The following is a 25,125-nucleotide window of genomic DNA, read 5'->3' as shown; positions in this document are numbered from 1 at the left end:
AAACGTTCAAGGCGGTAGCATCGAGGTTAAGGCCACCCAGAACTACGCCTCGTACGCGTTCATCAGCAAGGACTACGCCAAGTTTCGCAAGGAGACCAATTTCTTTGTACGTTTTTCATTTATTTCCTATTTTTAATCTCTTCAGGCATTCTCATATAACGAATAACTAACTTTTTAATGTATTTAAATAATTCCTTCTGTTCGCTAATCGACGCTTAAAAGTTATTGGAACAAACCGACCAATATGAGACGATCATTTTCTTAATAAACAAGAGATCATTTTCTCGTAAATTTCAACTTGCTACTTCTAATGTCAAATGAATTTCACCTGGTCATTTTTTCCATTTCCTACTCAACGTTACAACAAAGTTACTCAAAACGACACGATCATTTTCTCAAATTTGAATTTTCCATTCCATCGCCTGATCAATATCTCGTGAACTTCAACGTACGCTGCACACGTTCTAATACAGCGACTATAATATCCTTTTAATTACAAATAGCTGAGGAGAGGAACGCAAGAAGCTGAAACGCTAATCCATCTTCCGTTTCACGAACAGTTTCCGAAGCATCGAACGTTAAGCGACAAAATCGTCGAGACAAATGATCGTATAATTGTTTCGAACGGGTAACAGTCGACTAACAAATATGAGAACAGAGTCGATTCATCGAGAAGGATGGATCTCTCGGCGAGGAATGCATCGCGTTGCGTTCCTCGACTAACTAAGTTAAATGTCTGACACGGCGTCCGCTCGTGGCAGGATTGCATTAATTAAATTCCATCCCGCTTGTAAATCACGTGGCATCGGCCACGTACCAACCAAACCGTCTTTTATGACGATGGATGACAGGTGAAATCGGGGTTCGTGCCTATCAGACGATCAGACGCGTCCGGTTGAGATAAACTGCCTTATTGATCGTTCAATCGTCGATATTTTTTATTGACAAGCGGTTGACATTTATGTGTGCTTGTTAATTTTGATAAATTTGGAAGTGCACTGACAACGAGCATTGTCTTGTCGCGCAACTTTGAGAAATATCGTCACGATAGTTAATAGGTAGATCGTACGCGTTTACACGAATTTATATCAATATGAATATTTTCTAAATTATTTATATCTCATGATATTTTGTATGTTTCGTATATCGTAAATCCGTATATCTTTCAGATCGTCCTATCTAACTCCGATCTATCTCGAACTGTCGTAATACCCCATGATCCATTAGTACGTTTAATGGTACAATGCTTGCATAACGCGAATCTCTACGATTTAATTGCTCGACGATTCTCAATATCCAATGAGTCGTACACTCGACAATTCGATCACTTAATAACTCGTTCGCTTAACAACCGAATAACTCTATCACTGACCATTTCCAATTAATTCGTTATTCATACAAAGCACTGATAGTCATTCCTTTCTATCGGTGATTAAGATTATATAGCAATGAAACTGATAATGGCGAATATTCCATGCAGCCGGCAGTTGATCAGACAAACCTAACCCATGCGAATGCTCTGGTTGAGGGACGCGGTCATCGAGTAGTCGAGGAACGAATCGATTCTAGTACGAGGCAGATCGTGGAGGAATCTTCGGTCTCGACCGATTCTACATCCTGGCCATCCACCTTCGAGACCGACATCATGGACAACGAGATCCTCGAGACGGTGGACTACGTGAAATCTAGCCCGGCAATCGTCGCTACCACTCCCGTCATCGTTGAAGAGGTAATTCTTGAGTAATACGAAGAAATTCGTGAAACGTTCGCAAAGTAGACACGAGACAGATCTTTGCTATTTTTCTCAGATTTCTAACATTCTAGATATTTCTAATATCTTTGATATTACATCGACAGAAACTAAAAAAGGAAAAAGACCGTATAGATAAACATCATTTTACAGTCAACGACGAGCGTGGACTCGACCACGCTGGAATCAACTTTGTCGATCAAGGATGACGATTTCTCGAATGACTCGTCGACGATTTTCTCGACGAACAGCGTTGGCGAGTCGACGACGATCAACGTGATCGAGGATCTGTCGTCGCAGGACGATACGACGACCACTACGACTCGGACGACCACCACGACTACGACGACGGCGACTAAGGAATCAACGACCCTGTTACCGGAAGCGAGCGGGATCGATACAGTGACGGAGTTACACGAGTCAGAGGAGGAGAAGATGCACAACGTGACCGTGAGGAACAAGAATACGACCCCGTCGACGAGCGGAAAGCTCGAGCAGGATTTCGAGCACGCCAACTCGACGGTTAGTGTGCAAACAAATCGCTCGAGGATAACAAATAAATCGAGGATACTCCAGTGGATACAAGCGAGACTCCCTTGGCTCGATCTCTTGGAAAATATTACTCAAACTCCGGATGGTTTATACTCGATTGACGGGAAATAGAGCAATTTTGATTAACATTTGCGTAATCGGAAATTGGCTAAAGACTACAGGCGTTTCTGCTTTTATAATATATTGCGAAATGCTTGTCGAAAATTTATTTGGACGTGACCTGAGGAGTACACGATGTAGGCATTGGTAGGATTTCATATAAGACGAGAAACGAAAGGGATTTTTATTAATATTTTTATCAATATTTATGATATATTGAATATTATGAGATATTGAAAATCTCAAGGACGGTATAGGTATTCTTACTTCGTGATATTTAAAAATATTTGATGCAAATTTAGTTGAATCACGAGTTTAGGAGCGAACGATGTAGACATTCGTAGGATTAGAGGCAAAGTGAAAAATAGAGGGATTTCCATGAAAATATGCGTAATCGAAAGTTAAGAGGAAAGAAACGTGAAAAGTCACAGGATCGTTCCTCTACGCGTGTATCTTAAAATATTAGGCACGTTACTCGCTGTTGACTTGACAATCGTTGATCGATTAACGTCTAGTTTGACAAGCAGTCGATATCAATTCGCGGATAGAGTCAAAACCATATAACCTGTTGCCATTAGGTGGAACCAGTGGAGACCACGGAATCGATGGGCAAAGGGTCCGTCACCAGGACGTCATCCACCGTATTAATGCCGGACGACATTCTGGTGATGAACGTGACTGTGAAAACGAACGTCTCGGTAGGTCACATACATGGTGTGACCATCAACCCGATTAGATCGATCCCGCCGGATGTCGAGGCTATCCTGAACATCACTCACCGTGAGAAAGGCGAGGATTATGATTACGATTATAGCGAGCCAACGTTGCCGCCGTCGTTACCCAATGTTAGGTAAGGTAAATACTGGTTCATCAAGTTACTGAGAAATTGTGGACAGAAATTTGGGACAGACTGTTGATATTAGAAACGTATCGATTAAACGTAATAATGGAAGATTCTTTAAAATTATTGATATGTTTAATATTCGTTCTTTTCGTAGATGGAAGAGAGGATCGAAGATGATACTGGAAAATTTATTTTTATTGAAACGTTTAACGAAGGTTTATACAGTGTCATAAATATTAAAAGAGAGGATACTTAAAATAGTATTAGAATATTCTACATATGTAGAGAGTATAGAATATTTCGCAATTAGATATACACTTTGTTTTTTAGTCAGATTCCTAATCTTCGCATTCCCGAGAACAATTTTCCGCCAAATGGGATAACCAGATCATTGGGGATTTGTAAAAGTCTCTTATAAAGGAAATCTTCATTTTCTTTGCTTCGTTTGTTTTGTTATCAACTTGTGACTGGTAAAATTGTACAAGATGGGTCAGTTCTTAGCATCAATCTTCAAAATCTCATTTCAAAATTCAAGTTAAGCAAAATTTAAGATGCATTTCTGAGTAATTTTCCAAATTCCAAGAACGAAGAAAACTGCGGAACAAATTTAGGATAAGTGGTTGAAAGAAATGAGAAATGGTTGAATTTATGCGTTTCCATACAGGATAATTCCGTTTGTGGCGGCGGACGCGTTGGTGAAAGACAAGACAGTCCCGTCCCCGGTTACCGGATATCCTTCCGGTTCGGTGGTAGTGCCTCCGGAGCTACGGCCCACCGACACCTCCGGATTTTACGATATCGCCACTCAGGAAAACAGATTCAGCCCGCCAGTGGAGACCGAAGGTGGGTCATATTTTAAACTCGTCCCACGGATACATTCTGCCACCCTCGTTCGCGTTTTACGTCCACCGTAAACCACGATTCTTCTCGCGGTGACACCTTCGAGGAGTAACGCTTTTACGTTTTTCTACCCTTATTTTTTTCGTCTCTTTTTCCTGCTCAATGAGTTTTTAACAGCTGCTTGCGGTTTCATTAATGGGACCTTAGAAGCTTCTACTTTTATTCTTACTTTACTATTTCGTAGAAGTTTTAACTTGTTTTCCCCGTTTTGCTTCGTCGTACTGGGAACATTACAGACGTATAATATAATTTGCATGAATATTCTTTTGAATATTGAATAACGAATATTAAGAAACAAATGCCTGAATCAGTTGTTTTCTTTGAACATTTCTTATCTTTTAGGTATTCGGTACATCCTACTGATAATTAATTGAAGGCGTTACAATTTAACAAGTTGTACTGCAAGTGAATTCCCTATAGTTCTCGTTTCTGAATGTAACATTAATAGCTTCTTCCGTGTTTCTACTTTGAACTGGATTTGTTTTCCATAAGGTGGATTCGTGCCAAGGGAGCCGCCCTATTTCGACGCTCCTTACCATTCCACCGATCTGAATCTGGAAATCGGAACAGGCGTCACCGTGGTTCCGGCGCCAATCACCAATCCTCATCGTAAAAGCGATGGTAACGAACATCTAATTTATTTCTTCCTTCGAATTCATCTTCTTCTTATTACAACGTATTTTCCGCTCTATTAGTTGAGTCACGCGAATCCATCGAGCTCGAATCTAATTGTACTGTTATGTACATCATATTGTCATCGAACAATCTATTTACAACAGTCGTAAATTTTTATTGCTAGCTTTTTCATTGAAGTAAAAAATTGTAATTTCAAGTAATTTCTTGGCTGTTTCACAAACGGAGGAACAATTCGCGTTATAGAGAGCTAAATTATAATTTTAAAATAATTTTAAGATTCAGGCAGCCGAGAAAATTTCGAAGCTGGCGAGTTCAACGAGATTCTCCGCTTTTGTTTCATAAATCTCAGCCAGCAACTGTCTCTTCGAGAATATGGAGTACCGTCACGGGGAGATTGTGCCGAGCAGCAGTATCTGCGTGATTTGCATGTGTTACTACGGCGAGGTGGTGTGTTCCACGGAAAAATGTCCACCTCTGAAGATCGGATGTAGAAGGATCAACACCGAAGAGACGTGTTGCGGAAAAATCGTCTGTGGTACGAAAAATTTTACACGACGAAGAAGTCTTTGAAAAAGCTTTGATAGAAGAATATTTCTTTAAAACTTGTTTCAATTACCCTTGCTGTTCGCTTTCTTTCAATTTTAATTTTCTAAGAAAAAGTACATCTCACTGTGAGATGTATTTCTGCTCAACAATTAATTGGTACATTATTGATTTAACACAGAAGAAATGGAATTATATCTTGTTTAATCTTTTTTCTTCTTTAATCTTTTGTCTGGGGAGTGAATAGGCGAGGTTTGATATTTTGTATTAATTATGATCAAGCGAATTTTTCTCAGATAAGAGAAAAATTATATTATTTTGTTATTTCTAGACTGTTTGTCCCCTCAGTTTACCTTACTTCAAACAATTATTATAAGCATTTCTTCGTCATTTATATATTCGCTAATCCAAATCCCATAATTCTCTAGCATCCTCCTATTTCCAAAAAAAATTATATTGGAGAGTTAAAATGTTTTTCAAATACAATTTATCAATAACAATTCTATCACGTACCGACTCTAACATTTCGATTACTTCCAGTAGAAGCAGAAGAATCACCAACGGTTGTGTTAGACCGTGCGGACGCTACTGCACCATCGCTTCATCAGCCGATAATATTTCCAGACCCATTCCGCGACGTGATAAAGACAGAACCAGCTCCTGATCTGCCTTCCCTGATCGAGGACATGATTCCTTACCTGGTAGAACATGGAATCACCACTTCAAGGCCATCGACTACCAGCACTCTAAAGCCTCTGCAAGCAAACTTTGATTTCGTGGATAAATTATCTCTCCTACGTCCACCGTACAGACCAGAAGAAGATCCAACCAGACTAATCACCAAGAATAAATATAATCTCAGTCAAGATGGACATATAAAAGAAGCAATCGCTTCAAATTACAACACCAAAGAAACTGAACAAACTTTGGATCGTGTTTCTGAAACGATTCCTAAAAAAGTTACTTCCTCAACCATGGATCATACTACCAAGAAACAAGAAGAACATGCTATTTCTTCTCTTAATACAACAAACTCTAATCTCGTGAAATTAAATACTTCGCAAATCAACGACGCTAATATCTCGTCCGAGTCGAAGCTCGGAGATTCTTTGACAAAAGTTAATAATTCTAAATATCACTCGACTACGATCAAACCATCTTCTGGAGCTAATACAGAGCTGGATGAACCTATATTTTCTCTGGATACTGTTCTGGATCTGTTATTCTCTTCAGATACAAGTAACAGTGAGAATAATAAAGATACAAAGACGACAGAGACATCGACTACTAGCAGATCGACTGCAAACGTTAGTGAGCAATCAGAGGAAGACAAAGTGTCTTCCAAAGTGAGCGAGAAGATGGAGGATCATGTGACAGAGACTGGAACGCCATCTAAGGTTCTAGAGAATGAAATTCCTATGTCGGTAGCTAGCTTGCTAAAATTGGCTGGATGTAATATCTACGGAAGGATGTATCGCGTTGGAAGGATCATTACCGAGCTCTCTGGACCTTGTCTAGAGTGCAGGTGCACGGAGATCGGGGTACAGTGCAAGCAGCTCAAGTGTTGATCGAAGTTGGCCGTGCTCGGGCCAAGCTGTTTTCCTTGCAATTAGGTTCGTTCGAGTTAATAGATTCACTGCTGCCTCGATACGTTTCCGAGGGATAGTTTGAGGAAAGGTACGGAGGATCTCAGTTCGAGCTACGGAGTATGTGGCTTGCGAAGAACTGTCGATTGCTATATTGTTGGAGTAAATTTTCGAGAGTGACGGGTAAAGAGAAGGTGAACGCGAGAAGGTAGGAAGAACTTGGAATTGTCTTGTATTATCGTAAAGTTAATGCGTTAATGTTAAATTATATCGGTTAAAGTATGTCAGCGTTGAATGTTTTTAGTAAAAACGAAAAACATGTCAGTTGCTCTTAAACTAGTTGTATTTTTGACTGGATAGTTTGACTTTTGCGAAGAAATCTTGATGAAAATTTTATTCTTTAATTATCGAAAATTGTTCTTCATTTCTCGAGTGAAAGGAGGCTTTGTATTTACAGTGAGCGGTGAATGTGTTAATTCCTCGAATCGGAATTATAGCTCTCTGTTTCGTTCAATGATTAGCTTGTTGTAAGGCGATGCCACGAAGGGAATTCTGAATAATTGACAAAATTTGAGGCACATTCCGAGATTCGAAGTCTCTCTCCCTTTCTCTCTCTCTCTCTCATTACGTATCCTTATAATAGCAATCTATAATCCACGTTCGAAACCTCGTAACCACGACGTTACAGAGTAATTTTAACTGCAATTCCGTGATGTTACACGCTTGGAAGTTTCCTTATATGCATGTAGATGTGTCACACAATAACAGCTACTTCACAATCCATTTAGTCACTGAATTAATTTACGCATCCAATAAAATGATTTTAATATTTAAAATTCTATATTTATCGGTCACTCATTTGAACTATCTGAAAGATTTTGATTCAGTAAAGACCATAAAAAAGAAATTTATGTACAGTTTCAACCTGAGCATTCTTAATCCAAACTCTTTGATTAAACGCTCTTTGATCAAATGTAAATTGGAACCTAATTCTAAATTAAAACAAATTACAATTACAATTGGCTTTCAATTAAACTTTACGTCCATAAATCTCTGAACCAGGAATAATTCTGATTACAAGTAACCCTAGATTAGAAACAAATACTCGAACCTTAATCTACTATCCAAACTATACTTCAACCTATTCCAACCAACTGTAATCAAATTCATTAATCACCTCAGGGGCAACATTCGTCTCCTTTTCCCTAAAATTCGCTCGCTCTTCAAATCCCATCCAAAGTCAATTTCACCAAGTAATACACTTTAATTCACCCCCTAATTTAACCAACCCTTTGCGATCACTCGAAAATCGTATCTTTCAATTATATTTTCTTCGTCCACTTGGCTGGATAGGAATTTTGTCCAAATGGAAGGAGGTAGAAAACTCTTCGATTCTCGTCCATTGGCCAGCCTATGGAACGTTACTCATCTGGCAAGGATCCACAGTTTTGCGAAGATCGATCAGGATGTAATTTTGAGGGATAGCGGTTCCGTGCTCTGCAAGGATAAGTGGATAAAGACGGAAGTTGCCGCCCCAATCCCCATTTTCTCCCCGTTAACCGGGAATTAGCCTGCTACAAGGGTGGTCCGTGTTCCGTTTTGATTTATTCGTGCGATTTCGATAGACTTTGAATGAATCGGTTAAGCGGCAGAGACACAGCTTCTGAAATGGAACAAAATCTTGGCGGTTGAAATTATCGAGACGTTGGGTTTTAAGATAATTTGCTCGTGGAATTTAATTTGTCGCGTTGGTTAAAGGAATATTCCGATTTGAAGGCGTAATTTTTCCATGACATTTGGAATAAAAATTTATTAGATAATTATAGACCAAAATGCTTGATGTTTGGTATTAAGTTTATTTTGGGTTTCCGATTTGATTGACTTTATTCTTTATCTTTGTTATTATTTTCATAATCATTTTCAATGGGTTTCACGTTATTCACGTGTTTAAAGACGTGCCTCTGATTTATACGTGTCTAAGTGGTTTTGTGCCAAGAGGGTAGTAAATTATTCCTTGGATTATAATTATTTTCACAAAGATCTTCGTCACCTTTTCATTTCGATATATTAAGATTATGCTTAATATTCTGGCAATGATTGCGACCAATAATAATCCCTTTAATAATACCCTTTTATGCAAATGTGAGAAGGGGATTGCAGCCTATTTGACTATAATAAGAACTTGTCGTGACTGAAAAATGCTTAGGAAGCATTATTACAGGCACATTCAATATTACGCCGGAGCCCTTTCTTCGACGCTACAATTTCCATTAAAAGTTTCATGTTAGTTCCTCCTCTATGAAAGATAACTTAAAGAATTTTGATCGAACGTTACGACGAAAATGTTTAAAACGCATCAATCTTTTCAAAAAAATCATCAAACTTCGACCCTACGATTTCAATCGAGCCTGTTGATAGCCTGTTATAGTAATTGATTGCAAACGATTAAGTAAAAGAAATTAGGATAAAAAGATAAAAAAAAAAGAAACAAAACAAAACAAGCGAGTCTCGGAACGATTGCCAATAATTCTATTTATTTCAAGCTACAAAGCTCTTTGTTACAATAATTCGTGGTTTTATCAGTGGCATCGCGATCACCATAGGTGCATTTATCCTGTATGTTATTTTTTTATTCACTAGACCCCCGTATACTGAGTGGACATAATTAATTATAATCTGTCGTGATTCGTACGCTGCGGTGCTATAAAACGATCGATCTACGACTCGAATTTTCATCGATTTCGTCGAAAGTTCTTCCGCGTCGTTTATCGATTTAGAAACGAGTTAACTTACTGTCACGTGCTATCATTTAGATCGTAAGCTTAGTTAGTAATTAATCGAACGTAATCAATGGAGACAAGCGACGCTGTAATCGAATCAGTAGAACGATTCCTCCGTGAACCTTTCTTTCTTCACTTTTTCCTTTTTTCTTCTTCGATCCTTCCGTTTCTTCCCTTCTTTTCAACTTTCTTTCGTCGTTTTAAGAATTGTAAGGACACCGTGCCGGAAACGGATCACGGGAAAGCGTAATCGTTTCTGTATCGCGTTAGCAAGGCCGTAAATTCGCGCCGAATGCCGCACAGAGGCTTGTACTTATATATATATATATATATATACACAAACATATATATATATATATGTTTTATTGTACGATTGTCGTAATAAACATTTACGGAACTCAGCATCTTAATTTTTTCGCTAATCCTTTAAGCAGTTTTAAGGGAAAAAGTGGCATTACATTTGATGTTTTCGCAGTTAGAAATGTTCCAACTATTTGTCGATCATTCGACGCGTTCGAAAGTATTTTTTTACAGTTTCGAAGAACTAAATTGAACTGTTTCGCGTAATGTTCTTGTAATTTAGATTACGATACGTAATTTACGTATTAATTAGTCACTATATAGTTCATACGTGGTTCATTAATGTGTCCGCTATTTATTATTTCATTGATTTTGATAGCCGTACGTTTGATTTGGTAGAAGAAGCAAATCGATATGTCCTAGAGTGTCTGTTGGAATCATCAAAATTTTGCTGCTTTCTTCGTCAATTCGACGGAGAAGTATAATAGCAAGAATTTACTTAAAAATTCTCTTACCTTCTGGTCGAATCACATTCGATCTTCTCCTAATCGTTCGACCATCGTCACGAAACATCGATCGTTCCAGCTATCAATCATTTATAACTGGAAATTATCCGTAAAATTGGACTAAATCGGGCCGTAGCGTGTGTTTGTTGAAGGTAAAAGGCAACAGGATTACGGGAACCGTGGAACGATTTCGACTTTATTGCAGGCAATCGATTGTTTCGATACACAGTGGAGAGGTGACAACCCTCCGTTAAATATGCCCGTGATCAAATCACAGCGTATATAATCGTATTTATATTTATATCCAATTAGTCGGTTGTATTTACAGATATATTCGTATTATCATTACTATTATTATTATTATTATAATTATTAATCGTGTCGACGTAGGTTTCGTAACACTAACATAATCACAGCCAGTTCGCCTCGTGTGTGTCTGTATACCTGTCTGTATATCTGTAAGTGTATAATAATATCGATAAACAAATACATAGGTACAGTGATCGACTAAATTGCCGGAGAGAACACATCTTCTTCCATTCGGATTGCCCACAAATAATCGTCATTGAAAATTGCGGTGAAAAGCGGTTGACTTTACAAATATCCTCGAGATCTTTCCGCTTCTTGATTCGATGTTCTTTCATCTCCTTAAAAGATTATTTTCCTGAATAATATTATTTGAATAATGAAAGAACAAAAATATCTTGGACGTAAATCTTATTGTCTAATGGAGCAGCCACTTCTTCTCTTATCTTTAGTAATACGTGGGAATAAAATCAATGGATACGGATAAATTGTTAGTCGATGAAAATATTTGAAAAATTTGTTTCACGAATTTTGTATTATCGATTGCACGTTTCATCGAGGCGTAAATACGAAAAGACGAATTTTGGAAAATTTGTGGGTAATCTGAACACGATTCGGCGCGCTACTTTACTATCGAGTAAGTACTACGTACAGTTATAAATGTATTGTTTTCCGGTTTTGGCAGCATCGTTAATGCATCGTCGCGGTTTAACCAAAGGAAACGCGATTAAACTATAAATCGGGCTCTCGAATGAGAATATTCTTTTCATTTGCTCGAGAAGCTTGAATTCCTTTTTATCGTTCGCATCCAGCCGGTTTTCAAGATCTTCGATTTACTTTTCCACCGTTTAAAATTCTCAACGAGCTTCTAACAAAATTAATTAGACGTTTTATCGGAGATTTTCCACTTAAATTCACCAACTTTTAGTTTCTTTTCGTTAGAGACGCGGAAATTCTTTTCTCGTCTCGGCTCTTTTTGCTTTGGATCGGTTGAAAATCGGAATTCTTGAAAATCTACGATACGTTTTCTGGATTTGATGAAAAGAATCCAAGGAAGAGCATTTTAACAGCGCTTCTTATCCCCTAACAGCCTTCAAAGATCTGATCCTTTCATCCCTTTTCTCTGTCCGTGTTCTATTGCACAAGAATTGGTCGACGGGCAATTTGTTGCCTGAAAGTTCAACTACAAATCGTTTTCTTAGTCCGTCGATTATTTTTAAGTAAAATAGTCGGTGATAATAATTACTTTCTCTTCCCATTTTTCTCCTATCACACGCATACTTCGATTAATTAGCCAATTCCTCGAACGAATTTTCCATTACCGATCACAGTAATTATCCCCTTCCATCGCACAATTCCTTTGCCAAAAATTCCATTGTCAAACGTAACAATTATATCCTTACAGATAACACTAATTAAATTCCTTCCACCCTCTATAACACCGTAAAATTGAGACTCAAAAATTGTTTATTCGTATATCTACAGTCTCTAAATCTTACTCTATTTCCTTAAGACATCAAACGATCATCTTAGAAAACGACTGTTAAACAATTTATTAGTAATAATTCTTAGCCTTCGATTAAAACATTAAAACAAAAATTCAACGATTAACTGGAACCTCTTTTATCATATACGAAAACTAAAAAATAAAAGAAAACAAGCGATGGTTATAGAGGGTTAATTAACCGATAAAAGTGCAATCACTCTCATTTAACCCCTTACGTTTAACGATCCCTTACGATCTTAAGAATTCGAATTATAATAACTTGATAAATTGTGCTTTTTCCACCAAAAATTGTCTCAGGTTAACATAATCGTCCATAGCAGCGCAACATCTTAACAACACCTATCGATAAAAAATAAGTTCGCAATTTCCACAATCTGCAGGTTTGAAACCAAAATGAAGATCTCAACTATCCATTGTTTGGAACATTACGAAACCTTCTCTTGTTGAATCAAATCTGTAATTTTCGTATAGTTTATGTCTTGACGTCGCAAGACAAGGGGTCAAATTGCCGTGGAATTTTCATAGAAGCGAGAATCGCGGAAAAACACTTTCCGCATAGAATTAAAGATTACGGCGTCGTAAATGTAAAAGCGCACGGGGCAACGGAGATTTTTAATTTCTCTGCTCTGGACGTGGAAAAAGAAAGGATGCGCGATAAGAGCGCGGGGCAAGGAGAAGCAACTAAGAGCCGCGTTCGAAATTCTGCCCACGTTCGCACTCGCGTACGCGTCAACACCCCACGCGTCGTTTCTGCGTTTCTCGGAATTTTCTGCGCGCGTTTACCTCCATTAAATTCTCCTATTCCGTCGTCTCTTCTATTCTCTCATCGCATATTCGCGAATGATATACTTTCACCGATCGATTCAGTGGGATAGGATTACTCGACTGATTTCTGGCTGCAAGTTGCCGAGGATAGGCTGTGTAGCAACCCCTTTGCGCTCTCTCCACATTTGCGACAGCGTCTCTCATTTGGATGTGTGACTTGACCCAAGTTGCCGATCGCGATACGAAGATTCGTTTTCGAAACGTTAATTTTGATTACGAATTTTCGAAGTTGTAAGGTTTGACGACTCCTAGATGGGAATTTTCAAAAGATAGTTTGTTCTGGTTATCAGCAAATTAAACTTGAATGCTAACGTTGACGCGATATCTCATTTGGAATATTTTTTTGGGGGGGGGGGGTAAAGTTATATTATAAAATTTGTATTCTCTTAATACCGCGATTACGAAAAGAAATTGCAGCGATTCAGCTGAAATTCGTCAATAAGTTCGTCGGTGGAGTGAATAAATATATCCGCGTGGCGAAGATCACCGGTATGGGCAGTGTATCAATAAAATTGTTTCTTTTAAACAATACAACGAGCAAGATGGTTTAAAGTTTTGGATAGAGAAGAAAAATCAGTCAATTTCTATCGAGTATTCTTATTATAGATGAAGAATCGTAGAGGATGAGGAAGAAGAAGACACGAGTGATTCAGTATTGAGGGAAAATTGTGGTCAGTTGGGAAACTGTATTGCGGTGGTCCTTGTACACTCGCCATCAGAGAAATTCGTGGCAACAGGGCAATTCTCTGAAATTCGTCGTCTAAGCATCCTGTTCATGCAAATGCGTCCTCTGAATCGTCAGAGGAGCGCGGTGTGTCACCTCCGTCGTACCGTCCTCGTGTCTAAGGCACGAGCCTCCTGGGAAACCTTACTAATGAGTCCATTAGTAGCTCCAGGACGAAATGCCATCTCTTCCTGTCTTTTTATTCATCTCTTTCTCTCTTCTTTATAGTATCACATTATATAAAAATCAATATTAACTCTACGATAGACTTACTATCTCTATTATTTATAGTAAACCATAGAAATATTAAAGATCGAGAAATCTTCCATTATGGAGGAAATATCTTGCGTATGTCTGTGTTATAGGGGGACAGAACACTGGCAGTGTTTGTAAATTTGGAAGTTTAGAAAGTTAATTTTCATCCCGTTTTGGGAAACTTGGGCCATGTCCTTGAGTATATTTTAGAAGAACTTCCTCGAATTTAGGCTCGTGAATATTATACGAGCGATAACAGATACAAAGTGGCAATTTATTTATGGATTTACGTAGAAGACTACGCCCTGATTGTTGAATCGAGAATACATTTGCTTTCAGAGACAGACGAGCAACATTTTAACGTAGCGATAGTCGAATGAAAGAATCGGAGCGCAAAGGGGGTAAATCGAATGCGCACGAAAAGTGCTTGAAAAAGTGCGAAAAGTAAATCTGATCTAGCAACCACGACAGATGAAAATACATAATGGAAATCGAAGATGAAAATACATAGAAACAAAGTCTAAGGAAAGTTCAAGAAATCGGAAGAATATTGGGAGAATACTTCTGACAATTAAAATTGCGTTTCAATTAAAATTCACACGTGTAAATCTACGATATAATATTCAGAAACTCGAAAGCAAAGCAAACCACAGATAGATAAGAGGAAATAAATTTTTGAATATAAAACGATTTGAACGCGAAAAATTATAGTAGATCGAGACATATAATTTTCGAATGGTAGTCATGCGATTTTTCAGAAGAAAATCAGGTCGTTCCGCGACGCGTCATCTTTGACGACAACGACGTCCTCGACTCGACGACCATCCACCTTAACGGGAAAACGCATCGTTGGGACGACGAATCGAGGGATCGTGAAATGCATTTCTCGAGTCGCGCAATTTTCTCTCCCGGTTTCATCCACGGTATCGGCTGGGAAAAAAGAGTGATAAGAGGAATTCGTCGTTCGCAGCCGCTTTTTAAATAACGAATACCCAACTTATCGTTACTTTAATCGGTATTTTATAGCGAAGAATTATCTTAGAACATCCTTATCAACTAATTATCCCTATTTATTCCTGGATACGCACAAAAATCAACGAACGTTAATTTTCAAATCGCCAAGATAATAAAATTGTCGAATTAAAGATACTTCTAATTAACAAAGGAATTTCTAATAGTAGATGTTCAAGTATGGAGGACAATTATTAAATCGTTCTAAACGTGATTGATTAAATTTGATTAAAAGTAGTTGTTTAGAAATAAACCTTTGCTCTCAATTAGCAATTACAAGACATTTTTCTACAATCGTGAAAGTATTACTTTTTGATAGCAAATTTGCAAGAGTAAAATGCATAATTTATGGAGAAAAATTGTCTTTACAGGAAACTCTGTTTTCATCTTAAAGCTTCAGGATTTAAGGATTCTTCGATATTGAAGAAAAGAGAAAATAGGGAAAAAGCTTGGAAATTACAGCATACAATTTGTACAACAGGTATTTCTTGATTGAAAAATTATTCGATGTGTCCATAAATGAAGTGAACTTGAAAAACGACTTTTTTTTGGAAAAGTACACGCAGCATAATGTCTCTCTTGTTCATCGATTTTCGCGCTACCAGGAACAACGGTCTACCAATACGTTACCAATCAACGGATTTCAGGCTTACTACTAGTCAATTGTACAGTCGTCGCCTCGGCAACTATCTGCCGATCGACATCATTCGCTACAGTTCTCGTGCCATTGTCCTGAACGCTTCGATTCAACAAAATCATCTTATCCACCTATTAAACGCTCTTCTTTCTCTCTAACCTTCGAACTTTCACGAATCAGTCTTTCACTCACCGTTTCGTCGAACGAGAACACAAAACAAGATTCATACCTTTGATTCTCCACTCGATTGTACAGTTTCTCTTTACATCAAGTACAGTCTAAAGTTCTACAACGATCTTTAAGAAGTCCAACTTCTTTAATCTTTTTGACTTTTCCTTCTATCGTTTCTTTTGCCTAAGAAAGACGAACGTTTCACGTTTTCTTCGTCCGCTAAATGTACAGCAAAAGTGCGAAAAGCTATGCTTTTAACTTTTCCTTTATTCTACCAAGGGCTAAGGTCGTATCAGTTTATCTTTGAATAGTCTGCTTAGACTATTCAATAGACCTTTGCTTTTAATCTTTTTTTCATCCATCGAGAACTAAAAAGAAAATTGAAATTATATACGAAATTTATTTTCCAATAGTCTATTTTCTTCGACTTTCGTCCAATCTTTTCTGCATAGCCACTGAGTAACCAGCGAAGAGTATTTTATTATTATCGATCACACTCATTATTGAACACTGTCTAACTTCCGATTTCAATCTGTTCTTCATCCACCTAGGAACTGAAGTAAATTGAAACTATATCACCAAGTTTTAACTCTCCACGATCTATTCCCTTCAATTTCTCCTTTCAATTTATTCCTCCTTCGTTGAAAGTTAAGGTCTAAAGTTGAACAACCAAATCCATCGTTTCACATGGCACGCATTATCGAAGAACCAAATCAGTAGTTTCCTTAATCTCTACTTTCAACATTCTGCTATTTATCAAACACATGGTCAAACTTACTGATCCCATCGTTATACGGTGCAACTCTTTCAATTTCTTCTTTCTATCTTTTCTCCGTTCGTCGAGGGTGCAATTAAAAGTTCTACGTTCACCGTTAAACAATCCCAGTCCCATCAATTCCTTCTCCACGCTTCTTTTCAATCCTCGTACAATCGAGAGTTCTACATCCATCTCCAAATAGAATTCTACGCCTCTTTTAGAAACCAGCTCCTCCGCTTTCATCCAAACAAACACCAAAAAGCGTCAAGTCGAAGTTTCCTATTCATCTTGGCGTCTTAACATTGATGAGTGCAATAAAGAATCGCGATATAAGCGATTTATACGACGCGTCCATTCTTCGTCGAAACGACGTCGATTCGTCAGCCGTTGGAACAAACGTTGGCCACGAGCAACGACCTCTCGTAATCCCACGATTAGAGACAGCTTGGCCAACGTAAATTTCCAGAATATCTTTCTGCTCCTTCCCGCTAGCCGAATACATCAGGCAGAAATTGAAGAACGGCTAGACCTTGCAGAGAAGTATACTAAACGCAGACAGGATGCTATAGTTCTTTCGAAAAGGAGACCCTTGATCATTCCTGTCGATACAGTCGAAGAAACTTGAATCGAGCCAGCTGGAATTTCAGGCAATTTTCTTCCTTCTTTCTCTCCCTAAGATTGGTTTAGATTGCTCTCGCTTTTTATATTTATTTATTTGTTTATTTATTTATTTATTTATTTTTTTTTTTTTGGTTGATCGATTGATCTTGCTTTTTCTTTATTTTTATTTTTATCTATTTTAGGCGATTCATTCGGTGAGTGGTTCTCTTCTGGCAGTTTCGGTAAAGGTAAATATTATTTCGATAGAAATCGCTGGACCGTTTACTCGGTTTTAATTCCTCAGCGATTTTCGTTCCCTTAAATATTTAAATATTTGTTGCGGAAAGTTTTTCTCCTTTTGTAATTAAACGCACGCTTTTCTCGGCTTGATAAACTCTAAGTTTAGCCAAGTTCTTAATAAGATTAACGTACATGTATCTTTGTCCCTCTTCTGCTTTCTTCTTCCTTCGATAGATACATTTCCTTCCATCTTCAATTTTCTTCTTCCCAATTTTATATCCGACAATCGCTGCAAATAAGAAGCCTTCTACTTCTTCAACTTAATTATTCACTCAACTGAACAGTTCGAAGCATCTCTTCTTCCATGCGTATCGCAACAACGACTTGCAAATAGTCTTCAATCGTAATACCTCCCACGAGCTTCTCACTCTTCTCTCCATTTAATTGTTTACCCATTTGCACGGTTTACAAAATTTGTTATTCCACGCGTATCGCAACAACAGTCTGCGAGTAGCTGCTCCAATCGATTTACGTCCACGTTGTACATCCACCACTTGCCCTTTAACAGTGCACGATGCTTTTCTGTTCCGTTTCATTTATATCCAACGTCTTATTTTTCCTTCCATCTAATTGTTCACCCATTTGCGCAGTTCGAACAACAATTTTTCTTCCACGCGTATCGCAATAACAATCTACAAATTCTCACGTTACCGTAATACATTCGCCGACATATTTTTTCAACGATGCTTCTCAGTTCCATTTACAATTCCATATTATTTTTGCTTCCAAATTCAAGAAATTTTTAGTTTCGAAAGTTCTTCGTCTTTAACGTTATCTTCCAATTCTCTTCCTTTTTCTTCCTTTTTTTCTCTTTTTTCTTTTCTCATAATTTCACGCGATCTCAACTTCCACGACGATCATTTCTTTCCCTGGGTCCGAGCAACGTCGTAAAAATGTTCCCATTGCCAGCGAGTTGCGCGATTTCCTACTCGAAAACGCTCTCGGCGGCCTCTCTGATCTTGACGATGAGGAAGGACCGTCTGCAGAGCTTGACGAGCAGCTCGATCCTCTGTCAGGAGGGCTTCCTGAGCTGTGGCAACGCGATCACGTAGATGTTCCCCAAAATAGCGCCGACCACGAGCAGCATCACGCTGATCGCGCTTAGAAGTCGCACGAACCTCACGAATCTTCGTCCTCTAGCGTCTTTCTTGCTTTGATTCGGGAACACTGCCAGGCCTAGGAGTGGCCCTGCCAGGGCGCCAGCCACGTGAGCTGCCCAACCGACTCTACCGCAACCGAGCAGTGCTGGAATTGGAAGTGACGCGACGTCTGCGCTTGCTAAGAGTAACACGGCACCTAGACGCCAGCCGGCGTAGCGGAGTTCTCCGTGACACTGGAAATTAAAGACAGAGAAAAGTCATGAGTGAACGTTCGACGAGTGGTTGGTAGATAAAAGTTGTTTGTGTTTGATCGCGTTAAGGGAAATTGGATCGAAGCAGAAGTATTAATTCGAGAAGATGTCGCAAGGTTTCGTTTTTAAGGAAATCTTGATGGCATTAAAACTAAAAACGCAGCAGTAGACGCGGCGTAACGAAGTTGCAGAAAGTTGGATCATGGTGTATTTACAACTAGATTACGAACTTCTGGGCAACTAAGGTGATTGTAAACGATATGGAACATCTTCTTTTAATTATCTGGGAAGTATGTCGGTGACGTTACAAATAATAAAAGACGAACGAAACTAGACGGTTGTGTTAGAGTTCGTTGTAGAAGATTGTAGTAGAATGTGGCAAGTTCGGGCAAATTAAAATTGTACGAAGCAAGTTGAACAATCGTTACCTAGTCGTCTAGAAGCAGAGTTTTCTTCTATGTGTGTAAGTGTAGATTTAAAACTTTCGATTTGAAACGTTATTTCACGGTACAATAAGGAATATAATAAGCAAAGAAAGATAAAAAGGAATCGACAACTTCTGCATAGGTAAATTTTATTTTATACGCATACGTATGTCAATAATAGCAGAATAATATAATTTGTAACTAACCAGGTAAAGATGCGCCAGATGACTGGTAAGTAAAGCATAGACACCCGCAGAAGCGCCGACCAAGAAGAGGCTCGGTTGGAGAAGAGATGCTCCAAGGGCTCCGCAAACACCACCTCCTAAGTAGATCGTTGCCACCCCTATTCGACCCTGTTCCACCTACGACCACCGATATCGTCTTTCGTTCGTTCGACATATTTTCTATGCCCTTAGAAAATATTTTTTCTAATACGAAATTCTCTTTTCGTTCGTCGAATATTAATCGATTAACTAAAAAATTTACATAATGACAAAATGCAAAAGAAAAAGAATTAAAAGGGATGATAAATTTCGATCAATTAGCCAGTGTAAAATTTTCCATCCATTTAATATTAGAACTATCAGAGTGTTTCGAATAACTCGTTCATCACTTCCCATAGAAATTTTATATATATTTGACCGATCAATAAATAAGCAATCCGTTATTTTCCGTAAAAATTTTACAAATTTACCAACGCCGAAATGACCAATCTGTAATGATTCGACTCGTACAAATTTTCTAGATTTACGATGGCAAATATCGCGAATTTTCCGTGACTTTTGTGCGAAATTTACGGATAAACGATGGCTCGTTAGGAGAAAATATTTCGCAAAAAATAGCGGAAGACCGAGGAAGATATCGTAGGTTATAAATAAAGATCGCGTATGTTTTACATTTTAAACAGAAGCAGTATAATTCTTAATCGAAACAACGTTCGTCTATCTACATCGAAGAACCATTAATTCAAACGTTGTTTAAATGCCAATATCGCGAATGACTAAACAAAAATACCGATAGCCTGTGTACATTCGTCCATACATTACGCTTTAATTTCCCTGACGCAAGTTTTATCCCTCGATAGTTCTAATGTTAAATTCCACCTACCGTTCTTTCCATGCCTTTGTGTTCTTTCGATAATGACTTTTCACTCGATACGCAGCCCCTTTGAACGCGATCGATCGGTTCACCCAAAGATACACTTTGCCGAGCATTGCGAATGAGAACAGAGAAAGAGAGTAGCCAACGAACGAGGCTGGCTGGTCGACAATTAGTTTGATTAACTCACCTCGAGTGGAGTGGCGAGCACCAGTTGGATGACTACGTTCAATGCAAGGTGAAGCGCGTTCGAGTGCAGCAGCATGTACGAGACGAACCTCCAGCCCTGCACCCTCTGACGTGGATCGTAGACCAACCACCTGCGCAACGTCGCCTCGTCTCCCAGGCAGTGAACGGCTATCTGTCGTCATCCAGAATGCATTTCAATCGTCGATGTCATGCTATTTAGCGTACAGGATGCGTGATAACGTGTAGCGTTACGTGTTTGCAAGGGTAAGTTGTAGTAAACAGCGTTTGAAAATTGAGACTGATATTTGAATTTTCTAGTGAAATGTGTTTTAAGGCTGGGCTTTGACAAAGGATACAGCGATTTTATAAAAATCATATTTGAATAGTATCGTATGGTCTTGACACTGTGTAGAATTTGTACGATCCGTACGATACGATGGAAAGTGTTTGAAGGATGACTTTCGTTTGTCGTAAGAAATATAGAAAGTTTGAGATTGAATTTCAATTGTTTGTGATTGTAATTTGTTCGACTCGGTGAAACGTTAGTTCTAAGGATTTGGCAAGGAATAAAAGTTGGACGTTGCATGTTGATGTTATAAGAAACGAAGGTTTTCAGAAAATCTTAATTCCAATTAAACTCACAGCGTTACGCTACGCCAGCCATTTTCACGACAATGAACGAATTATACGGCTGGTTTCGCGATAACACAGCGTCTTTTCTCGCAGCTAAGCGCACCGTGCACTGCGTCAATTATCATTCATAATAACACTAGGAATATTCGGGTCGTTCATTATTTAAAGGCTGACAACGACGCGACGGCAGTTTATTCGGCATTAAACAAGCAGTTTTGATTAATTACCATTTTGCCTGGTCGAATTTCCATACGCCAATGGAATTAATTATTCGTTAGGTTGTTCATCGATAATGCGCGTTCGAGTTTTTGCTCCTTTGGTTCAGTCGATGAACCGAATAGAGTTTGCCACGTGGAAATTTCGCCAATATTCTTGCTTTTTCTAATAATATCAACAATCGTAGGTAATTACGACAGTAAAACTATATCGAAAATATCTTTGCTAAGCTAAGGATGAATCTTATTTTAATCACAGATATTTGAACGTAGTTTGAACATCACCCAATAAAGATTAAGAACGATTCTCAAATTTTCAAATTCCTGCACCACCGAATATCTTCGAGTCTCCAAATGTTGAGATATTAAAATTTCCAAATCTTGTAATTTGCAATTTTCTAATTTCCAACTCTTCGAATCTTTCGTCTTACGTTATTTACATTAAACAACGTGCCGCGACTGAAAGGCACACAGTGGTCGTAAAAGCTGGGACGTAAAGATAAAAGGGAAAAGGGGCGCACGAAAGCGGCGTGTATCCGCATCGCTGGATGATTTACGCGGAGGAAACCTTGTGTCGCGATCCGGGGCGCGAACGCGTCAGGTCAAACGTAAGAAGAAACGTTCCTCCGCGGAAAAGAGCGAAAAGATCGTAGCGAACAGGGGCGAGAGGAGTGGAGAAAGAGATACGAGATTTTGTACGATTTGTGGTCCAACGAGCTGCCGGCGTGTCGTAAGTCTGGGCTAAACTGTCGAGTAAATATGCGCTATGAAAATTGCCACGGAAACTTTGATACATGGGCATGTGCGCTTGAATTTCCAGTTTCGCGGATGGACGATAAGAAAAGCTAGAAGTTTCTTGAATAATGAGAAGGAGGAGCACGTTTTACGATAAGTTTCGAGGGCGGACAGTCCGTTCGAAGCCTGAGAGACGTATTACGCGCGTTTGAACGTGATTAAGTGGACGTTTGTTGTCATTTCTTCGATTGAAATGGGATCTTATAATTGAAGGGTTCGTAATAACATCGAATTACGTAGGAATTTCTAATAAAAGATTTATAGACTGGAATATGAATGACGAACTTTAAAAGAATATCGGTACACAGTGTCTGTCAGGAATTTCGCGGATATAAATGGACGGGCACGAACGCCAATAAACAGCTTTTCCAATTATTTCGGCGATCGTAGAACAGCTGGGACTAGTCTGTTCGAACGAAATTATTCATAAAACGAATTTCCTCGCCATTTATCGGGATGGTCAACGAATAAATTTCCACGGAACACGAAGCACGTCAAAACATCCACGAGAACATCAATCCTTTTTTTTTCTATTTTTTTTCCTCTCTTTTTTTTTTCCTGCCGAAACTGGATGGTTGTCGGAGGCATATAGTTGTCAGGCTAGAAACACCTGTCGTCATCGGACGATTTCTCTCGATTCGACCGGGTTCTGATTATACAGCGAGTTTAGCGAGGTTTTCAGGACCATCGGATCGCTCGAAGTAATAAATCTGGAAATTCCTGCGTACAGCAAGCATCGAGATGGATTTGATTAAAAATTATCGGATATTACAGCCGAGAAATTACGAATAAAGAAGATTCTGTTTCATGGAACCCACGATTCTTGATAAAAGGGAAATAACGAAAGGCAAATGCGTTCTAGAAGATCTTCTATGCGTTTTAATAGTTGAAATTTAAGGTAAAATTGGTACTTACGAATGGAAATAGTAATATGAGAGAATGTAATGATTAAGGAAAAAAATATATCAAAACGTATCTCTGATATTTAGAGTTTGCTAAAATTCCACAGTAATAGATTTTAGAGAGAAAAAAAAAACAAAACAAATATACAATAGTTAAGAATACCAAAACTGATACTTGAAAACGATAACGATAGAAAATGAAAATTGCTCTAATATTTTAAAATTATAGATCAATTATATGATATGAATTTGACATTTTATTACTAGCAATGTCATGAATTTTATCTGTGCAAAACGATAAACATAAAATAAATAAAAATAATTAGAAACGGATAAAAGTAAGAAAAGTAGTTCACCATATACTCTCGATATTTCAAGTGACCTAAATATTAAAACAATGAATAGATTGATATTGTCTCACGTTGCTACCCTATAGATACAAAATGATCTCCCAGGAGATCCGTGAATCGAGTTTAACGCACAATCGATCGAAACTATTGTACTATTGTAACGACAGACAATCCAATAGGAATCTCGTACTTTCAATCTTTCATTTCTGTTTGAAATTTCTATCGTGAAATTTTATATCCGACGAGAGACTCGATCTGAAGAAAAAAATGCGCCTGTAGGATCTATGGTCAGTGTTGCCGAGATATAACATCGCTCGAGAGAACGATAAAGTTCATGGATTGGTCGTGTACCAGTTTCGTTTTGGTTTCTTCCATTAAATAAATCATAAACTGTCGGCCGCCTACGGAAACAAATGTATACGAGTATTTTTCGCTTCTCTGCTTAACTATAAAACTTTACGCTTCGATTTATATGAAAAAAGAAGCGAAAAAAAAGAAAAAGTACATTTATTAGCGAGCGATATTCGATAAAACGTGAATACGAATAAAAATAACGCATGCAATATTTTTACTGTAACAAATAAAGTAGAAAACTACGAGGTTCTATAATCGTGACAAAAACTTTCAAACGTTCTCCAATCTTTTTAATACTATTTATCGTTATCAATTGAAATTATTGAGATACGTATAATTTTATGTGTTAGACTAGATTAGCTGCGTAGTAGTGTATACATGTATGTGAATATCAGTGTGTGAAAGTATGCGTGTGCGCGGCGTCTCGAAAACAAAGGAACCTAAACTGTTCAGTTAACAGTCTGGTATGGAAGAAAGTGCCGAGACGCGTGCAAATGTGTATCGATGAATATCTTTGAAATCGTTTATCAGATAAATATATAACTATTCTGATATAAATTCTAAGTATAAATTTAGTGTTTCTATACCATTATTTCGGCTATTAAGATCCAAAATTCTCAACAGAAACATGCGATAATTCAAACGTTCGAAAGTCCTTTCCACGCACTAATCCTTCGGTTTTCTATCTGCATCGGAAATTCACCAATTTGTCGTCGTTTCTACAACAGATACGAGCAGTTACGATTGAAAAATTGGTATCCAGCGATTAACGGCGATTGTGCTGGCGTTAGGAGACTTCCACCCTTCGATGGGAAGTTTCTAGTGATTTATCAGAACTCTCTAACGAGCTATATTTACAGGTGCACGTTTTTACTTCTGATTTATAGCGTTCGTTATCCTACATCCTCTCCTGGTGGCGTTATTACACGCGAAGAACGCGAAGCGAACAGTCGCGTCGGTGGCACGATTATTACCGAAACGGAAGTTGACTTTTCGCCGAGCGTTTCAACCAGGATATCACCGTTTCCGCTATCTCAGCGATTTCATTAAAGGTCCACACGGCTGGAAAACGTTATCGTTCGTTTCATCGCGCGAAACTGGACCTGCACGCCGATTAGATTCCTCCCTGTTTCGACGAATCAGCCACCGCGCCAACTCTGATTTTACCAGAGAGGGCTGTTCTCCGGGTCGAGCACGGCTCGTCGAATATCCCTTTATTGCTTG

At 38.4% G+C, this 25,125-nt stretch overlaps 2 protein-coding genes across 5 annotated transcripts in view; one reads left to right on the top strand and one right to left on the bottom strand.

Annotated features, from left to right (window-relative positions):
- Positions 1-9,411, top strand: part of LOC138179606 (uncharacterized) — a 53,037-nt gene extending 43,626 nt beyond the window's left edge. Inside the window, exons 7-14 of one of the 2 annotated variants that reach the window (XM_069112568.1) lie at positions 12-106; positions 1,481-1,729; positions 1,904-2,272; positions 2,980-3,251; positions 3,910-4,088; positions 4,638-4,766; positions 5,131-5,316; positions 5,868-9,411. In XM_069112568.1, coding sequence (XP_068968669.1) covers positions 12-106; positions 1,481-1,729; positions 1,904-2,272; positions 2,980-3,251; positions 3,910-4,088; positions 4,638-4,766; positions 5,131-5,316; positions 5,868-6,892 — 2,504 coding nt within the window. In that variant the 3' untranslated portion in view covers positions 6,893-9,411. Of the gene's footprint in view, positions 1-11; positions 107-1,480; positions 1,730-1,903; positions 2,273-2,979; positions 3,252-3,909; positions 4,089-4,637; positions 4,767-5,130; positions 5,317-5,864 lie in introns of both variants that reach the window. The other variant, XM_069112567.1, reaches the window with a different exon arrangement.
- Positions 9,412-13,588: 4,177 nt separating this feature from the next.
- The window catches only part of rho-6 (serine protease rhomboid 6), a 170,636-nt gene continuing 159,099 nt past the window's right edge, over positions 13,589-25,125 (bottom strand). For 2 of the 3 annotated variants that reach the window (XM_069112561.1, XM_069112560.1), the window contains 3 exons: positions 20,654-20,824; positions 19,572-19,727; positions 13,589-18,922 (listed from right to left, as the gene is read on the bottom strand). In XM_069112561.1, the coding sequence (XP_068968662.1) occupies positions 18,602-18,922; positions 19,572-19,727; positions 20,654-20,824 (648 nt within the window). In that variant the 3' untranslated portion in view covers positions 13,589-18,601. The remainder of the gene's footprint in view (positions 18,923-19,571; positions 19,728-20,653; positions 20,825-25,125) is intronic. The other variant, XM_069112562.1, reaches the window with a different exon arrangement.

The sequence above is a fragment of the Bombus flavifrons genome, chromosome 5 (genome assembly GCF_040668555.2).
Source record: "Bombus flavifrons isolate JBK064 chromosome 5, iyBomFlav1_principal, whole genome shotgun sequence".
Classification (NCBI taxonomy): Eukaryota; Metazoa; Arthropoda; class Insecta; order Hymenoptera; family Apidae; genus Bombus; species Bombus flavifrons.
This window is presented reverse-complemented; position numbering and strand designations above follow the sequence as displayed.